The sequence below is a fragment of the Ictalurus punctatus genome, chromosome 22 (genome assembly GCF_001660625.3).
Source record: "Ictalurus punctatus breed USDA103 chromosome 22, Coco_2.0, whole genome shotgun sequence".
In the NCBI taxonomy this organism is placed as follows: Eukaryota; Metazoa; Chordata; class Actinopteri; order Siluriformes; family Ictaluridae; genus Ictalurus; species Ictalurus punctatus.
Genome location: NC_030437.2, coordinates 3635964 through 3655486, shown reverse-complemented (window position 1 = coordinate 3655486; position 19523 = coordinate 3635964). Strand labels below are relative to the sequence as shown.

General features: G+C 41.6%; 2 protein-coding genes across 2 annotated transcripts; one reads left to right on the top strand and one right to left on the bottom strand.

The window, feature by feature from the left end:
• The first annotated feature begins 1599 nt into the window (after nucleotides 1-1599).
• Nucleotides 1600-6990, top strand: klf9 (Kruppel-like factor 9). Its single transcript, XM_017452309.3, has 2 exons — nucleotides 1600-2351; nucleotides 3884-6990. The coding sequence occupies exons 1-2, from the start codon at nucleotides 2015-2017 to the stop codon at nucleotides 4147-4149; spliced, it is 603 nt and encodes a 200-aa protein (XP_017307798.1). The 5' UTR covers nucleotides 1600-2014; the 3' UTR covers nucleotides 4150-6990.
• Nucleotides 6991-9141: 2151 nt separating this feature from the next.
• On the bottom strand, nucleotides 9142-17246 carry fam219ab (family with sequence similarity 219 member Ab). Its single transcript, XM_017451295.3, has 6 exons — nucleotides 16876-17246; nucleotides 13513-13612; nucleotides 11658-11760; nucleotides 10492-10572; nucleotides 10336-10390; nucleotides 9142-10089 (listed from the first exon to the last, which is right to left on the bottom strand). The coding sequence occupies exons 1-6, from the start codon at nucleotides 16930-16932 to the stop codon at nucleotides 9931-9933; spliced, it is 555 nt and encodes a 184-aa protein (XP_017306784.1). The 5' UTR covers nucleotides 16933-17246; the 3' UTR covers nucleotides 9142-9930.
• Between the last annotated feature and the right edge of the window lie 2277 nt (nucleotides 17247-19523).

Genomic DNA, 19523 nt, shown 5'->3' with positions numbered 1-19523 from the left:
GAACAGCTCGGTCTACAGCGACATATTCATGCATACAATCCAGGCAAACGCTGGCCACCAACACACTGGTGATCCACCCACACTGGCCGAGTTCACCCTGCAGTAGCACGACTCCGCCGTTGGGCGCCGCTCGAGCTCACCGTCTCTTTATTCAGGGAACATTCTGTTCCACAGACCTGCGCCGGGGATGCGGGCACGCGCGTGACCCGCATGTGCTTGCTGGTTTCAGATGCTACTAAAGTTGTTACTATAGCAACGATAGGTATTTACTAACTAAAAGATCAGATTTCAGTGGCTGCGATCGTAGCCTGTTGTTTTTGTGCTGCGTTCAAGTAAGGAGGCGTGACGGTGAAAGAGACAGAACGTGTGTGTTTGTGTGTGTGTGTGTGTGTACACAGACTGCCACGTATAGGTGGTCTTTAGGCTGCTTTATTCATTTAATCGCAGAACTGATTATGATTATGATTAGTTACTCAATAACAAGTTAGTAAAATGCTATCAGGCAAAGAATCTTGGGGAGTTGAAACTCAAATAACACTTTAACAACGTGAACATGTTTATTAGCCGATGCATGGTACGTAAACAACACTAATCTGATTATTATTATTATTATTATTATTATTATTATTATTATTATTATATAATGACTGGCAAAAATAAAGAAAAAAAACCAACTCTAAATTCCAGAATGTGCATTGCCTGTTGTTTGCATAAGCTACATTATGTCCTATCTCACTTCTTGGGTGTAAACAATTTCACTTTCCAAGAACAGTGTCCCGGGGATTACTGTGAAAAGGGTCAGGTTACACTCATTCCCCAGATGTTATATATATATATATATATATATATATATATATATATATATATATATATATATATATATATATATACACACACATATATATATATATATATATATATATATATATATATATATATATATATATATATATATATATATATATATATATGCATACATACATATAGGCTATATATATGCATGCTACTGACCTACTAAAGTGCACGTGTAAGTAAGAAAATCCAACACCACACATGGTTGGATGTAAACGTGTGGCCTCCATTAGGTTATAGCTCACATCTGTCTTTGTAGCTTTCTTTTTTAAGCTAATCCATACCGTGGTTGTTACAGTATAGTATCACCTTGTGTACAATTCTGCAACATAATTAGACCATTAGATCAGACGGAATTCATGACAGTGCGTAGGCCTGTATGCACGAGGCGGACTCGGTGCCAGGGGCAGTTCAGTGAGGTCGTTACCCCTCATGACGCCTCCCCGAACGCGAACGCACAGCACGGCCCTGAACACAGTGTAAAACTAACACACGACCTATAGGCTACAGTATTGCAGTATTTGCTTTAGCATGCTACTTAAGCACGCTCGAGTGCGGTTTAGGACACACCATCTATGTTATGGTTTCCGGGTGCACGCTAGTCCAAGGCCGCTCGCCACGCCCAGGGAGGACGCGATTGGACAGCGCGAGCCACATTTCCGCCGTTTGCTCGGGGATTCCTGGTAGCGCGTGAGACAGCGTTCGGGAAGTGACCAATCAGAGCGCGGTGTCGCGATGACGCCCTGGGATTCCGCGAAATTGTTTCTTTTGAGAAAGAGAACAGCGAAAAACACTGCGGCGGCGGCGGCGCGCGCGCTCACACAAGTTTTGACGCAGTTATGAAGAGGACCAGCAAGGCAACGGCACGACTTTTGGGATTTGTCCGACACGCGGCTGGAAATTGGACAAACCCGTTGTTTGTTTGTTTTTGACGTACACGGAAAGACTTCCAGACTGCACAGATATTGACGGACACGCGTGGGGAACATCACGTTCCCTGGAGCGGACTCGCAGCTTGTTGCACAAGAGCTCCGAAGAAGAAAAAGGAACATTGTGTTGTTGTTGTTTTTTAAGGAGGGGGGGGGTTCTCTTTTTCTCCCGGACACCTTGTAACACCTCGGCGTTTTACTTGTCTGGTCTTGTAAGAAACCTCCAGACGATCATGACGGATGTGGATGTCGTCGCGACGCGCGCGCTGCCCTCCACGGACGGAGCGGATGTGGAGGCGGAGATGGAGAGCCAGGAGAGCCGCACGCTGCTCATGGTGGCGATGATCCTGCTGGACTTGAACCAGTGCGGCGGAGTGTGTCCTAAGAGCTCGGTAGAAAGCGCCGCAAATGCTCAATCCGGCGTGAAGGAGAAGTGCCGAGCGGCTGGGAGCGAGCGGCCGGGGCGCAGGCGGCAGAGCGCCGAGAAGAAGCACCGCTGTCCCTACGCGGGATGTGGCAAGATCTACGGAAAGTCTTCTCATCTGAAAGCGCACTGCCGTGTACACACCGGTACGTACTGGATTTCCTGACCGACTGTATATCAAGCGTTCACACGCTGACGTGTATTCAATCTGGACCAGGTACCAGACCTCATTAAAAACAATCATACACAATCATACACAATCTGGCAACGCGGCATATAGCGCGCACGTGCTGAAAGCGTGGGCTCTACTGTGTGTCTTTAGTGTATACGGAATGCTACAGGTCCAGGAATAGCCCACGTCTAAAAATCAAATCCACATACAGTATTGTTTCCCCAACACACACACACACACACACACATATGTACAGACACATTTCAGTTCAAAATATGAAATGAACAAATAATAGGTTATACTTGTGTGTGGACACGGCAAGCAAATATATGTAGGCCTATATATATATATATATATATATATATATATATATATATATATATATATTCGCTTCTTTGACGTTTTGGACTCGTGGTTTTCTCTAAAGGTAGCGCATGTGGCAGGGAAAAAAGGGGCGTGACTGTGAGGAGGGGGCGGGGCCGCATGCGTAAACAGCGTGGTCGTGCGCGCGGAAGGGGGCGTAACCGCAAGCAGAGCGCACCGTGAGGTGGTAACGGGACAAAATGTTACTCGGAGAGCACAACAACAGTTTCATCAGCTTTGGCAGGACAGCAGGATGAAGTAATACAGGGTTGCATCAAGGGATCTTTTTAAATAGTGACAAAACAACTTCTGACCTGAGGGTCTGTGATTGAACCGAGCAGATTATTCAGTGTTCACTTGATTTGTTTTGGTAGCTTTGTGTGACTAATAAGAGATTATTATTATTATTATTATTATTATTATTATTATTACATGAGATAACCATATAAACAGTGCATTATGGTAATCTGAAAAGATGACGTCACCCTCTTTGACATACATTTACATACACTCTCTCTCTCTCTCTCTCTCTCTTTATGACCTGTTGTACACACCCAGTACACGTGGCTTCTTTACTGAGTTTCCAGTAACAATCTGTGCTTTATGGGTTATATGGTGCTCATAAACCAGAGATTAAACAGTGATTATATTTATCTCCTTTGCCTGAACAGCAGATGAGGGACTTTTAGTCTATCTATCCATCCATTTATTAAAGCGATTTGTTTATTTAATAAGTCAGTCAGTCAGTTGGGTCGTTCAATAGCCTATTGTAAATAATACGGTAGTACAAATAGGCCTATTGTAAAAGTACAACTGTTGTCCACTTGTGTGTCTTAACGCTGTTCATTTCATAAGTAGGTTCCTGTAAGTAAAGACTTCAAACCATCCACCTGAGGATGCCAGTGCACTTGTTCCTTAAAATCTCACTTTCGGACCTTTTTGTTTCCTTCCTGAAATGAAACTCTAGCCATGACCAGCTGTGTTTATGGCAGAACAAATTTATCTCTACAAACTAGATACATTCATCACTGATGTGTGAATCACTATGGCCAGAACAAAGAAATCCCCAGACAGCCGTGTTCTGAACACATTGTGCTGAATCTCTTTCTCTCTCTCTCCATCTCTCTCTCTCTCCTTCTTTAGGTGAGAGACCATTCCAGTGCACATGGCCCAGCTGCAGCAAGCGCTTCTCCCGATCAGATGAGCTGACGCGCCACTTTCGTACACACACGGGCGAGAAGCGCTTCGCCTGTCCCCTCTGCAGCAAGTGCTTCATGCGCAGCGACCACCTGACCAAGCATGCGCGCCGCCACGACGGCTTCCATCCCAGCATGCTCTGCAAGTCCAATGGCCGGAGGCGCCGCTCCTCAGCCTCCACGTCCTCCTCTGGCTCCGGAGATGTTGAGTGATATGCTCAGAACAATTTTTTAAAAACAAATTTTTTTTTTTAAACAACTTAATTTACCGATAAGTATAGGATCTGCACATACCTCTGATGTGTACACTGCCGGACCTTCTTTTGTGACCGTCTCTAGTCTGAGAGCTTTCACGTTGTCCAAATGCGACATGCGAATAAAAGCATAAACCCCTTCGCACACACAATCCGCTAAACTGACAGCGCAAGTAGGAATATGTACACTTACCGTCCGAGGGTTGGTTGGCAAGCGCAATGGCTGAACTGCAGGCGCGTTCTTGATGTATAAAATCTAGTCGTGTAAATCACATAGAACCCACATCGGACCAATTCTTGTAAATTCAAGAACGAACCCACGTTGAGTATCACCGTATATTACAGAACGGACTGATTAGCAGCACGTGACTAATCCCACATCAAATGCAGTGAATCAGGTACAGTAGGGTTTACATGATGTTTAAGGAAAATACGGATCTCACTGGAATTGTCTGGCAAAAAAAAAAGTGCACAATTTCCCTCCTTAGACCACTTGTAACTAATCAGCTAATACATATTCGGTATTTGAAGTCTTCCTTGAACCACATCCAGTTTTTTTTTTTTTGCTGGCTGAAAACTTCACAGCGTAGCTGAACATTGTACCGTCATGGAGGCGGCCATTTTGGAAATCCAGAATCACATTTGTATTGGGTTTTTTTTGTGTTTATGTGTGTGTTTGTGTGTGTGTGTGGTTCTTCTTGACTTTGCCTCCTAAACTTTAAAGATACATTGTTGTTTAAAGTAAGTATGAGACACACTTCTATTGCTATATCAGCTTTACAGGTGTGGCACAAAATTTTTTCTTTTTTCTTTTTTTTGCCTGACTCCAAACCAAACTTCTTGGCTGATTGAATACATTTGTGTTTAGGGGAAATTGTGTAGTTATTTATTTTCTTAAATAGAGATTTACCATGTATAGTCAGATCTATAACCCATTAAGAGAGTACATTACTAAACAAACATCATGAAGAGTCTTTGTGAATAGTATAAGATAGCTAATGCAAAAGCTGAGGCTGAAGACTACTTCATGTGGAAAAAGTCACGAAACTGTACCGCATTAGCTGGGATTCAGTGTCATGTAATTAGAAAAACGAATTGCGTAGCGGATTACGTACTGTAGGTCCAATAATTGTGCCATTTTATTACAGACGTCCTGGTCGTCGGCAGGTACGTTCAGCTCATGCGTTGTTCATTCGTATGATTTTCAGATGTTACGGCTGTAAAATAATGCGTATTTATGTGTTAATTTCCCATTTGAATTCCTCGATCTTTTTTCATTGATGAGCACGTTGCCTCTACAAGGGAATTTGTGGGATCTTTATTATTATTATTATTATTTTTCCATTTCTATCTTGTTTTACTAATACATAATATATTGGACTGTAATTTAGTCTTTAAAGTACCCTTGGTGGCTTGTGTTTGATGACTCCCCATGTCCAATTTTAAGTTTTGCTACTTTATCAGCCCGAATGTTTTTCCAGTGAGTCTTTTGGGGATCAAAGTATGCATGACTATATTAACTCGCAGTAGCAGAATTTCCAGAGAAAGTAGCACGAAAATGGATGGTGGATGCAACTGTTAATTATAAGCACTACAATGCTTCATAATTAGAAAATAATATACGACATTTAACATGATACCTTGATAGGATTCTTATAGGAAGGAGTACTCCAGCTTAAACTGCTTCTAGCTGATTAGCATGCTAGCTGTTTCCGGTAGCCAGTTGGCTAGCTAGGCAGTTTGGCCGTTACTTTAAACACACGTTGGAGCGTGTTGAAAGGAAACCGAATCTGAAAGGAAATGCGTTTACCAAGAACTGACATGCCTTCATGTTGTTCTGCTGTCTAGATTATAACCTAACTAGATAACAGCATATCTTGGAGACAAGCTAGCTGGCAAGTCGATATGATTCTGCGAACAGTGGACAAAGTACAAAGAAAAGAGACTGGAGAAATCCCCAAAAGCAAGCGCACTTTTTCCATATGTCAGTACTTGAAAATTTTGGAAGTAGACAAGGGCTTGTTTAAAATAGTGTAGAAGCGTAAGGACAGTATGATCGCTAGTCCTGGACTTTCACAGTTACTCGATCACATGTACTAACTTCGTAATTTGGTTTATTGAGTGGTAAGGAAAAGTGTGTAAGGTTTTTTTTTTTGGATTTCAGTAACAGATTCACGTTGCGCAAAGGCAAAACAACTTAATTTACACGATTTACTTGAAATATTCAATGCTGTGACTTAGTCTTGGATATATATACGAGCAGCCACCGAGTGAATGACAACAACGTTAAGGACTAACAGTGTGTTCAGATAGTGTGAGTAAACTAATTCAGCTGTCAATCACATGAGAAACGGTTGCATCAGTACAGTACCGCTCTTCTGTACTGTAGGCTCTCGATTCACGTGCACTTTTTAACAATACGGACGTATTTTTTGTATGTCTGAATTTCCAGGTTTCTGTTTTTGACCTGTAACGATTGAATGTAACGATACACCGCCTCTTCTCTGACACCATGTCAACTTCATCCTTGTAATGAATGTAGAACGGACTGAACTAACCACTGACAGATGCTTTGTATTCAATTCTTTTGTTCTTGCACACATCTGTACATATGACAGTAATATGAAAACATGTTTCAGTTTGAACCTCGCTGTATTATTATTTTCAACAGGACGTGACGTCCACCTGTTTTCAGTTCATGCCTTCATTCAGAATTGCGTGTACTTTTTTTTTTTTTTCTTTTCTTTTCCAGCTGAAAATGTGTAAAAGATAAAACATTAAAACACGACCAGAGGAAAGAGCTGTGTAGACCAGTTTTCATAGTTTGACGCTTATCCCAAGATGATTTTGCTTCATCATTGAAAGCAGAGTAATATTCCAAAGTCAAATTTCCAAACATCATACCTTATGATTGTACTTTTGCTTAGGTTACAATTCCTAATTGTGATAGAATGACTGCATGAAGCATTGTTTTCCCGCTTAAGACATTATTTTGGCCAAAGTGGATGCAGCCTAATTATTTCTGCTTGACATTTAATTGATTTCATCCGCAGCAATGGGAAATAACATTAAATCAGTACAGTCACATGACTGAAGTCAGAAATAATATTTTAAAAAATGTAAGTGCCCAGTTAATAATTAACTCAAATAGCAAACTCAACAAGCAAGTGTATCATGTGAATGTTAAACCATTAGGACTGTCAGTTAAGTAAGAAATAAAACATTCGAGGGTGTGCTGTTATGGGAAAATAATCAGCACCGGCATGGTGTGACATGACCCGACGCAAAAAGGTACTTTTACCACCCAAGTTGATTATTTTCTAATTACATCGTGTTTTATTACTCATATACAACAGCTATATGCCAATGCTAACCATAATTTATTTATTAAAGAATGACACATTTGTATTTTTTATCCGTTTATAGTTACATGTAGTGTTGCGGAAGGTCCACACAAAAAAAATAAATAAATAATATTTGTTCCTGTTCTTACTTACATTATAGCAGCTATAAACAGTCATTACCTCACCAGCCTTTCTTTTTTCCCTCTCTGAAAAAACAAAATGCAGCATGTCACGTTACCAAGCAACCACAAAGCTAAGACTTTCCTGTGGCGGAAAACCTACTGAGTGTTACAAAGCAGTGACACCGGAGACTCCTTCCATAAATCTCTGTTAAATAAACGCACCGTCAGCGCTTCTGACCAATCAGAACTGAGACGTCAACAACAGTATAAGATCTAATGAAATCAAATATTAATGCTTTTAAGTTTCTTTAGCTGTCATGTATGTGTGCCATTATTAGTGACATAAAACCAAAGCTGAGAAACCAAATGTTATATTTGTTCATTATTATCCCCGAATGTTAGCACAACATGTGCAAACTATATGCAGCTCATAGGCTAAATGGCAAGAAGTCTGCACATTGTTTCATTGGTTTTGTGAGTGTGATTTAAATCAATTAGTGTTGTAAAACACCGCCCCCTGTTGGTGGTGATTTATTTCATCTCCACACCTCACCATGTAGGATAATATGCAGGTGTGCTGACAGTGTGTCTTCACGGTTAGCAAACAACCCTCATGCTACATTAAGACATAAATTGAGCATCTTATACCAATGCTGGCATCTGGCATGTATTTTATTGGTTCTTACATTTGTAAACACCTTCCACCATTTTGTCACTGTTTTCAGGGTTTATAAACTATGTGCAGGACTATACATGGGTCGGTGACATAAAACCCAGCTGAAACCAATCGAACGGTGTATTTTTGAAGTATCACGTACCTCAATGATCGTGTTTAGATGTATAAAAAGATTTCTCCACTATTTTGTCCGTTTCCAAGAAGCGTAAAGTAAACCTTTTACAATTATAGTTAGGAATAATTAGAGTAGTCGGTGACATGACACCAATCAGAAGTTATATTTTTGAAATATTATGTGACATATTGATCCCGTGTATATATTACGTTCGCGTAAACAGTTTTGTCCACCATTTTGTCACTGTTTCAGAAAGGAAGCCATGTTGACTCAGTCCCTGGTGCCAAAAAGATCATCAAACAAATTTCGCCAAAATTTCCTTAAAAATGGTGTCGGAGATATAAAAGTCGACATGGATGCGTTCAAAGCAGTATCGCATTGTACATGATCCAGAAAACACAAGTAAATAGCCATTTTTATTACCATAGTCATGAAAGTTTACTTCCTGTGTGACGCCACTTTAGTCAAAAAGCCAGAACACTGTACTTAAACTGAAAATGAGAAACAGTCATTCACACCAAAGTGTTTGTACACACTTTAGGTAGCATTTTAAAGCACACTGATATTATGTGTCTACGTTAACATCAAATAAAGGTTGACCAAATGATGCTAACGAAGTGGCCTTTTTTTATATAATATAGGATATATATATATATATATATATATATATATATATATATATATATATATATATATATATATATATATATATATAAGCCAGTTAGATATGAGTTATATTTTTTGTTTGTTTGTTTGTTTAAATATCGATAAATTCGTCTCCAAATCATTGAACGATCATTTGGGGTGGTTCTCCGAATAAGTGTAAAGAAAACCGTAGACAAAAAACAAAGTGCAACGTTTTCCGTACATGCTACACAGTGCTGCGTTTAGTGCCGCGAAGGAACAACTAGCACAAGAAATGTAAATCAACGGTGTCTCGGCAACATCCTTAAGCACATATAAATACAGCAGGCCATTTGAAAGGTTAACAAAAAAACGAGAGGAAAAAAAAAACACGAAGACGACGAAATGAGAAGTAGGTACAACATGGAAGCAGGTACTACATTTGATAAATTGGCGCTAGCATCACCAAGTGATTTATGCACAGTTAAATCAATTTTTTTAACCTCCAATTGTACAGTCATTACACAACGTCCACTAGGAGGTTTTACACATAATCTCCTCTGAGCTAATTAGCATACAGAGCGCCCTACCATAGGAGGACGCTACCAATAGTAATAATAGTCATAACATTAATAATGATCGCAGGTGTGTGTGTGTATATGTGTGTGTGCGAGAGTTTATGTATGTGTATGTGTGTTTTTGTTCAGGATTTCCTGTACACCATTTTAATCATAACATTACCTGTACATTTCGTGCCATAATGTGGATTAAATGTCTTTATAAGGGGTACAAGAAGAGGGAGAGAGAGAGAGAGCGAGAGAGAGCAACAGAGAGGAAGAGGAAAAGAAAGACAGAAATTTTACTGGATCTGGCAGGCGGATGAAGACGTGGCTTGGCAACACATGCAGGTTGGGTTGACCGATTTTGGAGGGATGAGGTCCAGATCTTCGTCATCGGGGATCTCATCCAGCCTGTATCCATCCTTCAGCAGCTGGATGTTCAGGTCCTGGTTTATTTGCTGTGAAGGAAAGCGGACACTGCTAAATGCTATTACTTACTTTCTCATTCTTCTTAACTTGTTTCGCAGACGTTCAAGTACATGAAATGTAACTATAAATGAGAAGACATGACACAGTTCAACATTCTTTGGAGGTTTCGCGGTGTGTTTTGGGAGTGTCCTCCCATGGTGTGTTCTGGGGTGTCCTGTGAGATTAATGATTAATCCTAGAAATGTACATGCATCCTAGGCACTTAGAGATCTCACCTCAGCCGAGGAGTATCCCGATGAGGAGTATCTGGACACGTCAAAGTCGTCATCACTGGTGGGGGGGACCGGGGAATGCAGAGAGACAGAGAGTCAACTAAAATGACTAGGGACTCTTGGCAGGTGGCTGTGAGGGTTAATATGCGAGTGACGTACCTGTCTGTGTCTAAAGCAACTAACGGTTTCTCATCTGGGCTTTGGTCTAAGGAAGAGTAGCCTTTGTTGGGAACCACCAACCTGGAGAGAGAGAGACAGTTAGCAAGTGTAACATCTGGATCATTTCCGAAACCAGGAACAGAAAGTTGTTTTAAAGCTGGTTCAGGGTAACAAACAAACAAACTTGACCCACCAACTAAGCGTTAACTATTGCGAAGACGTCACATTTTTATTGGAACTTTATTTTAAATGGAAATAAAGATATTGGGTTTATTTGTTGTTTCATGTTTGGCCACACCCCCCTCCACTCCCTAGCAGAGCTCGACAATGTGAAATTTGCGATCAATGTTTGCAAAAGTTGTCAGTGACGACGATGTTTAAATTATATTACACGTATTTAATACAAATATATTCAGGTGTTTACTGTAGAATTAAAGTCTTCTCTGTTGTCATTGGTTGCTGTGCTTGAACAATTACAATGGTGTTTAACCAGGACTGAATCACAGAATCAGAGCGATTGAGTGATGGAGAGAGAGAGACTTTTTATCGACAGTAAAAGAGAGCTGACCATTGTAAGTGTAGCTAGAATGAAAATATCATTCGAGTTTCAAAATGAGCTTTATTAAAACAAACAATAAACAAATGGCAGTATTAGTAAATTTTCAGTTATCAGCCAGCTATACTACTGAAACGTCCAACGTCACCCTCCTGACCACCCAGTTCCCACCTCCTCATCATCACTTTCACCCGTTTCCTTTTAAAGGACATCTATTTTTACTCCATTCTGTTTGTGTTGGTGTCTACCTGACAATTGGATGCGTATTTATTCCATCGTAATTGGACCGGTGTATCGACTTTTGCCTGCTTAGAAGACTTCTTGGTTTTAGCCTGTCCTGTAATAACCTGTTATCCTTCATATCAACCGCTGATGGTTTGCATTGTTTCCTGAACTCTATCCTGGCCTGTATTGACACGATTTTGACCTTTGGTCTGTATCCAGGAATCTGTTTTCCCTAAAGCTGTCCTGCAGCTACTTCCTACTTCACTGAGTGAGTTCATGCTATTAATTCTACTGCACCATTACGTAACAGACTGCGATGCCGTCAATGTCATGACGGTTCACCTCTACATCGAGAGATCACAGGTAAATAAATTCTGCCTCTCACCGTGTTCTGGCCATGACGTTGTTCTTCTTGGGCTGCTGGTTGACAGGACTCCCTGCTGTGCCGTTCTTCAGAGAACCCTTCCTGGCCAGCTCTCGCTGTTTTTCTACCCCAAAAAAAAACAACCCACATGGTTCTGTCAATCCTTCCACCAATTCAGCTAATCGCTATTTAAAACAGGCTTGTTGAAACAGAATCTGGCCTATTTACATGTTAAATGGCTTGTGAGGATGCCAGTTCCACTTCATTAGCAATAGTAAGCTCTTTGGTTTGGGAAGCTGCTAGAACATTTGTTAAAATGGATTCATGGGCCTCAGTCCTGACCTTTACTTTACTTAACTTTTCAAAACAAGAAATATGTACAAATATCGTTTTCTCCTGTATATATATATATATATATATATATATATATATATATATATATATATATACACATACATATATATAATCACACTGCGAATATAGTCCCAATATATATATAGATAGATAGATAGATAGATAGATAGATAGATAGATAGATAGATCCTTTAAGTCCTAAGATGTGAGGTGGGGCCTCAATGGATCGGACTTGGTTGTCCAGCACATCGCACAGACGCTCGATCGGATTGAGATCTGGGGAATTTGGAGGCCGAGTCAACACCTTGAACCCTTTGTCATGTTCCTCAAACCATTCCTGAACAATTTTTGCAGCATTATCCTGCTGAAAGAGGCCACTACCATTAAGGAATACCATTGCCAAGAGGTGTACTTGATCTGAAACAATGTTTAGGTAGGTGGTACGTGTCAAAGTAACATCCGCATGAATACCAGGACTACGGCTACACAGCCCTGTATGCAGCAAGCTGCAATGCACTGTGTGTTCTGACACCTTTCACCTTGCTCTTCTGTGAGATCGGACCAGACGGGGCTAGATTTCGCTCCCAATGCACATCAGTAATCCTTGGGCACCCATAATCCTGTCGCCAGTTCACCGGTTGCCCTTCCTTGGACCACTTTTGGTACGTACTAACCACTGCATACCGGGAACACTCCACAAGACCTGCTGTTTTGGAGATGCTCTGGGTCGTCACAATTTGGACCTGGTCAAAGTCGCTCCGAACCTTATGCTTGCCCATTTTTCCTGCTTCCAACATGTCAACTTTGAAAACTGACTGTTCACCTGCTGCCTAATATATCCCAACTCTTGACAGGTTCAACTGTAAGGAGCTTGCTGCATACTGGGCTGTGTAGCCGTAGTCCTGGCATTCATGTGGATGTTACTTTGACACGTACCACCTACCTAAGCATTGTTGCAGATCAAGTACACCCCTTCATGGCAACACCTATTCCCTAATGGCAGTGGCCTCTTTCAGCAGGATAATGCTGCAAAAATTGCTCAGGAACGGTTTGAGGAACATGACAAAGAGTTCAAGATGTTGACTCGGCCTCCAAATTCCCCAGATCTCAATCCGATCGAACGTCTGTGCGACGTGTTGGACAACCAAGTCCAATCCACGGAGGTCCCACCTCGCAACTTACAAGACTTAAAGGATCTCCTGCTAACGTCTTGGTGCCAGATACCACAGCACGCCTTCAGAGTCCACGCCTCGACGGGTCAGAGCTGTTCTGGTGGCACAAGGGGGACCTACACGATATTAAGCAGGCTATGCCTGATCAATGCATATTTAGAAACCACAGCGCCATCTATCCTGAAATCTCTCCCATGTCACAAAGCATATTGACTCTTACAAAGTGCTGACCATGAAGACTCCTTTCATAAATCTGCTGCGGTATAACATGCTAAAAGTCACACAATTTACAACTGACTGAGACTGAATTGTATGTCTTGGGTTTGCATTGGCTCTTTAAATGTGCGTACCTATTTTCCTCTGCAGTGGTGAGGGTTTGTAGTTGAGGGTGGCCGGCTCACTCTCTCTCGTGTCCGAGTCTCCCTCAGAGGCAGTAGAGGACGCTGGATCCTGAAGTGATGGGGCAGGGGAATGAATGATTACTCCAACAATCATACAAAACCTTTTTAAATAGTTTTAAATGTGTGCATCCATCACCAAGATCTGTTCCAATAAAATGTATTCTTAACATGTGTGTGTGTGTGTGGGGGGGGGGGGGGGGGGGGTTGGGGGAGGGGGGGTTTTGGGGGTGCTAGTTACATTAACACTAACAATAATGAATTTGTGTTAGTCATTAATCATTAATCCATTTATATGTAGTGTACGCCATAGAAGTACTTGTGAGGGGTTCTTTCTATATAGTGGGGATGATGACCAAAGACCGCTATTACACCATATAGGAACTTGAAAATATCAATGTACGTGTACATACATGGATGTAAATGCACCAAAAAAAAAAAAACAAGTTTACTGAATTTAAATAACACTATGGCGATTTCATCAGAGACTGCTGGTCAGTAAGTGTATCTGATTAATTGATGGTCATTTCAATAATGAGTGTTTTCACATCTCTTTTAAAACATCCTGAAGGTCACGTCCTCAGATCAGCCTTATTTCTCAACTCATAAATCCATGGTTAGTTAATCAGACAGGTGATTTATATGGGAAGAGCCCTCAAAGCCTATTTGTTTTTGACCTCCAGTTTTATGTTTCTTGGTAATTAGAGCCATAAATAAATACATATTAAAAGAGCCAATAGACTGGAACACTGAACTTTCCCTCCATGAAAATATTTTACGGAGGCCTCTAATACAAATCCTACATGCTTTTAGCCAAGAAAAACAAAACCAGTTGACTACAAAGATACCAAAAAAAAAAAAAAAGTGAAAATGAAAGGCAACAACCAACAATTAGTCTCTTTCAGATAATAATGCTCAGCATTTTGTTCATTGCTGCTGAAATAATTCAAAGCACTCTTCATTTTTGTTCTTAAAGTTCATAAATCAAAGGTTTCGTCAGCACAAACATTAATGGGAACACTATAAAATGGATATTAATAAAAATTACTTTGGAAATCCATTACCATTTTTTTTATTTGTTGAGCTGAGAAACGGCACAAGAAGAATAATCTAGTCTAATACATTCACTAGATTTCCACTAGTCAGGGTGGTGGGAAATAAACACAGCGAGGCAGACGGAAAGCAGAAAGCGGTTTTCGTTAATCCCACTCCCACGCTCTCTTTTGAAGGAACTCGACCTACGGTTATTTTTGCTGTTCCTTAAAGCGACATTAAATATAAATAAATTCCTTGCACTGTGATTGCGTAGTGAAGTCTGCCGTGTCCCAGGATTATGTGCATTCAGAGCCGTGGCTTGCTAGTTTGAAGCGACTTACGCGACCTGACAGTGGTCCACACAGACTCCTTTTCAGAGGCGACTAAGACATAAACCGCCATGTTCAATTCCCAAGTCATGAGGTTCTGGGGAAACTTTCCAGAAGCTGCTGTAGACATAACATTCTCCATCCAAGGAAAGCTGCTCACTGAGCTATAATGACAGCTCCGTTAATGGACACTAGCTTCCATGCTGCGCGCTTTCAGTTTCAGAATCAGCGATTTCTGCTCAGCTGTGTCTCCCCTGTGGCTGCTCCACATTTTTAAGAACTGGTACTGTACATCCTCAAGTAATCAGCTTTTAACTGCAGTGATATTACAGCCTGAAAATAGTGATGTCCAGAAATTTTGATGTAACTATAGAAAAGTGTTTTTGAAACACAGGTACACTATATGTCCTAAAGAATGTGACCTGACTATAACCGTCATAAAGTATGCGGACCTTCACCCAAACTGTTAGCACAAACCAACACAACTGTATAGAATGTCTGTACCATTACGATTTCCCTTTACTGGAACTAAGAGGCGCAAAACATGTTCCAGTATGACAATAACCTTGTGCACCAAGCAAGCTCCATGAAGACACGGTTTGCCAAGGTCGGAGTAGAAGAACTCACATGTCCTGCACGGAGCCCTGACCTCAACCCCACTAAGCACCTTTGAGAAGAACTGGAATGCTGACTGCACCCCAGACCTCCTCACCTCACACCACTTCCCCCAACCTCTTCCCCACTTCCCCACAGCTACACTCCAAACTCCATTGGACAGCCTTCTCAGAAAAGAAGTGAAGCAAATGGACAACCAACTCCATTTTAATGCCCGTGGTTTTGGATTGGGGTGTTCAGAGGTCCACATACGTTTGGCCATATCGCGTGTATATTTCCTCATTTGGCAGATGATCTGATCCAACTTGAGATGCCACTGAGGCAGGATACAGATGATACCGACCAAGCAGTTGAGGGTCAATGGCCTTGCGATTACTAGCTCACAGCCTTAACCACGGCGCTTCCAACTTCCCACAAATCAACACATTTGATTTGAATTTGCAAGAACAGACATGCTAATTCGAGCACTGTTCGAGTTTACCCGACACATTAATATTAATATTAATAGTATCTCCGGCAGACGCTGTCCTCCAGAGAGATTTAAAGAGCTGGGGTATGAGTACATTTATTCCAGGACACAGAAGAGTCCTGACGTTGCCTTGAGTCTCAACTCTTGAGGCTTACTTATGGCCTGAACGGTTTTACTTTGGGTTTCTGCTGGTAAGCACCGGGCCTGTGTTTTAAATCAGCTAGAAGAAGCTAGAAGGATCCAGCGGAGAGAACACAGCAGTAAAGTGACAAGATGAAGTCAGGAAGATTGAAGACAATCATCCCACCCTGAAGAGCCACATGATGGAGCAGTATGGCTACACTGCAGGCCTTGTGTGTTTGTGTGTGTGTGTGTGTGTGTGTGTGTGTGTGTGTGTGTGGGTTGCAGACAGTGGTGATACACTCCCAGTCTGGCCTGAATGAGAAGCTGGATGCTGAAGCTTTGAGGAGACGGAAGCATCATATTTTATGGCTGTCGCATCACTGCATCAGCACATCCAGTGCCACAGATCTCCTGATCCGAGATCTGATTTATCAACACGTCATTTAGATCAGACACACACACATTATATATATATATATATATATATATATATATATATATATATATATATATATATATATATATACATAATTTTTAAAAAATGAATCATTAATGTGAATGAACGATCATCAGAGTAATCATTGACATCTACGCCTTCATGCGATTCATTTCCAAACCTCGACAGCTGCGATCGGAGAATAATCGGATAACAATCCGATGTGATCCCTACACGGTTACAATCTGGACACATCACAGGAGTAATATTTCCTCTGTTATCATTTGTGGTACTGATGTTTCACTCACCAAGGCCTGCATCTCTGCCTCGGTCGGCACTTGGAATCGGTCGATCTCCTCCATCATCTTGACTCAGCTGCTCTTCTTGATCAACAATCCAAACAAACAAAACACACGCGCGCGCGTGCGCACACGCACGCACGCACACACACACACACACACACACACACACTCACAGAGTGAAGCGAAGTTCCAATCGCGTTATTCTTTTATTTAAATATGAGAACAGACCCAAGGATGCCCCCGTCTCTCCTTCATCCCAGCGGTCGGGTGATAAACGGCGGCTGCGTCCTGAATGTCTCCTCGCTCCCTACATAGGGAGTGAAATACCCTGATTCAACACACTGCGCAGTGCAGAGGAAGGCGTTTAAGTTTCGGCCCGCCCACTTCCTGTTCACCCACCCCGGTTCCCTACAGCGGTGTGTAACCCCCCTCCCAGCTGAACCCCCCACCCCCACCCCCAAAAGATGGTTCTGCAGATTAACACACTACACCCTCACGTACACTATTCATACTTCATTTGACTGCATGTGTTTCTATGGATTGAATGCTGCCCTGCTATTCTGTATAATGAGTGCATGGAGTATATTGTGGATTGTGTGTTCACACTCCCAAATCCTCCTACAACAATATGGCAAAAGTCTGTGGACACCCGACCATCACACCCACACGTGCCTGCTGAACATCCTGCTCCAGATTTATTCCCCGCTCGCTGTTGTAGTAAGCTCCACTCTTCTGGGAAGTCGTTCCACTGGATTTTTTTGGAGAGGTGCCTGTGGGGGATTTGTGTTCATTCAGCTACAAGAGCATTATGATGAAGGGTGAGGAAGCCTGGGGTGCGGTTCATCCCAAAGGTTGTTCAGCGTGGTTGAGGTCAGGGATCTGTGCAAGACACGCGAGTCCTTCCAGTCCAAGCTTAACACACCGTGTCTTCACGGAGCTCGCTTTATACACAGGGACATCGTCGTGCTCTAACAGGTTTGGGCCTCTTAGTTCCTGTGAAGGGAAACTGTAACAGTGTACGCTACAGTGTACAACAAGATTCTATACAATTCTGCGCTTCCAACTTTGTGGCAACAGTTTGTGGAAGGCCTACGTATGGATGTGATGGTCATGTGTCCACATACCTTTGGACATATAGTTTACAGTATATTGTGACAGATAAACCGTGACCGCTAATCTAATAAAAAAAAAACCCTGTTACCAAGCCCTTGCTTAGATAGCTCATGTAAGGGGGTGTGGTCATCATCAAACAGGAAGCTGACTCAGAATGCTTTGAGGTAGGAAAAGATGACATCTGCTCTAGTATATCTAGATGTATACAGTATGTCCTAGTTGTGTAAACCTCAGGCTTCCTTTCAGTGTGTTAAAACTTCAATTCTTAAGGCAACGATTCGATATTCGACTAGCATGACTGAACCTGATATGATATGATACGATATGATTCAGTTTGCTTCAGTAGCTTCCAAATCCAAATCGTCTGATTGTTACACTCCTAATATAGTCCACACATTTTTCATGCCTTTTTTCAGGAAAAAACAGGGCATTTAAACTGTACCTTTTCTATGTCAATGTTGTGGTACCATCAAGATGACACCTTTTAGTATTTTATTACGAGTGTAGCTTTACCTTAGCATATCTATACTGTATCCATGTTATAGGTGAAAAATGCGAATGAAAGGTACAAAAAAAAAGTCCCCTCGATGACAGAATGTTGACATTTTTTTTACTTGTTTTAACATGTCATTTCCCAGACGAGTCATTTACTTGTACATGAGATTGTTTTCACGAGTCAGCCACTTATTATTCACAGGATGTGCAGTTTCAGTGTATAGCATGTTGAAACTCATCTTTACTCACTGACAGGTGACGTGAATAGCACTGATAATCTCGTTACAATGGCTTCTGTCAAGGGGTGGGATATATTTATTAGGCAGTGACCAATCAGTTCTCAAAGTTGATGCGTTGGAAGCAGGAAAAATGGGCAAGCATAAGGATTTGAGCGACTTTGACAAGGGCCAAATTTTGCATGCCTTGATGGCTAGATGACTTGGTCAGAGCTTCTCCAAAATGGCAGGTCTTGTAGCATGCTCCTGGTATGCAGTGGTTAATACCTACCAAAAGTGCTCCAAGGAAGGACAACTAATGAACCTGTAACAGGATCATGGGCGCACAAGCCTCAATGATGCACGCGGGGAGCGAAGGCTAACCCGTCTGGTCCGATCCCACAGAAGTTGAGGTTTGAGGTATATATTTTTACAATTTTAAATGATACAGGTTAGTTGTTAGGATGCTAGGATGATTAGTTATTAGTAGTTGACAGATTTCTGGCTATGTAGTTTTGTAGGCCTGCTACAATACTAAAGAAGCAAACCTGCCGGGACACACACCTGCACCACAGAATGATTCAGAACCTTGGACAGCATCGCCCCTTAATCTTAAAAAACTATGAACGTGTTACTGAAGATGTAATAACACAAAAATAAAACAATACTTAAATGTATTCAAGCGTTAACCAATCCAACTGACCGGTCCTTTGGTGCTCCATATGTGCCATGTTCTCATATCAGGTAATCCTTAGATCCTCTGAAGATTTGTACTTGCCCAAAACAGTTTAACATCTAATCTCCCTCATGCGTCAGTGGATCTCAGCTGGA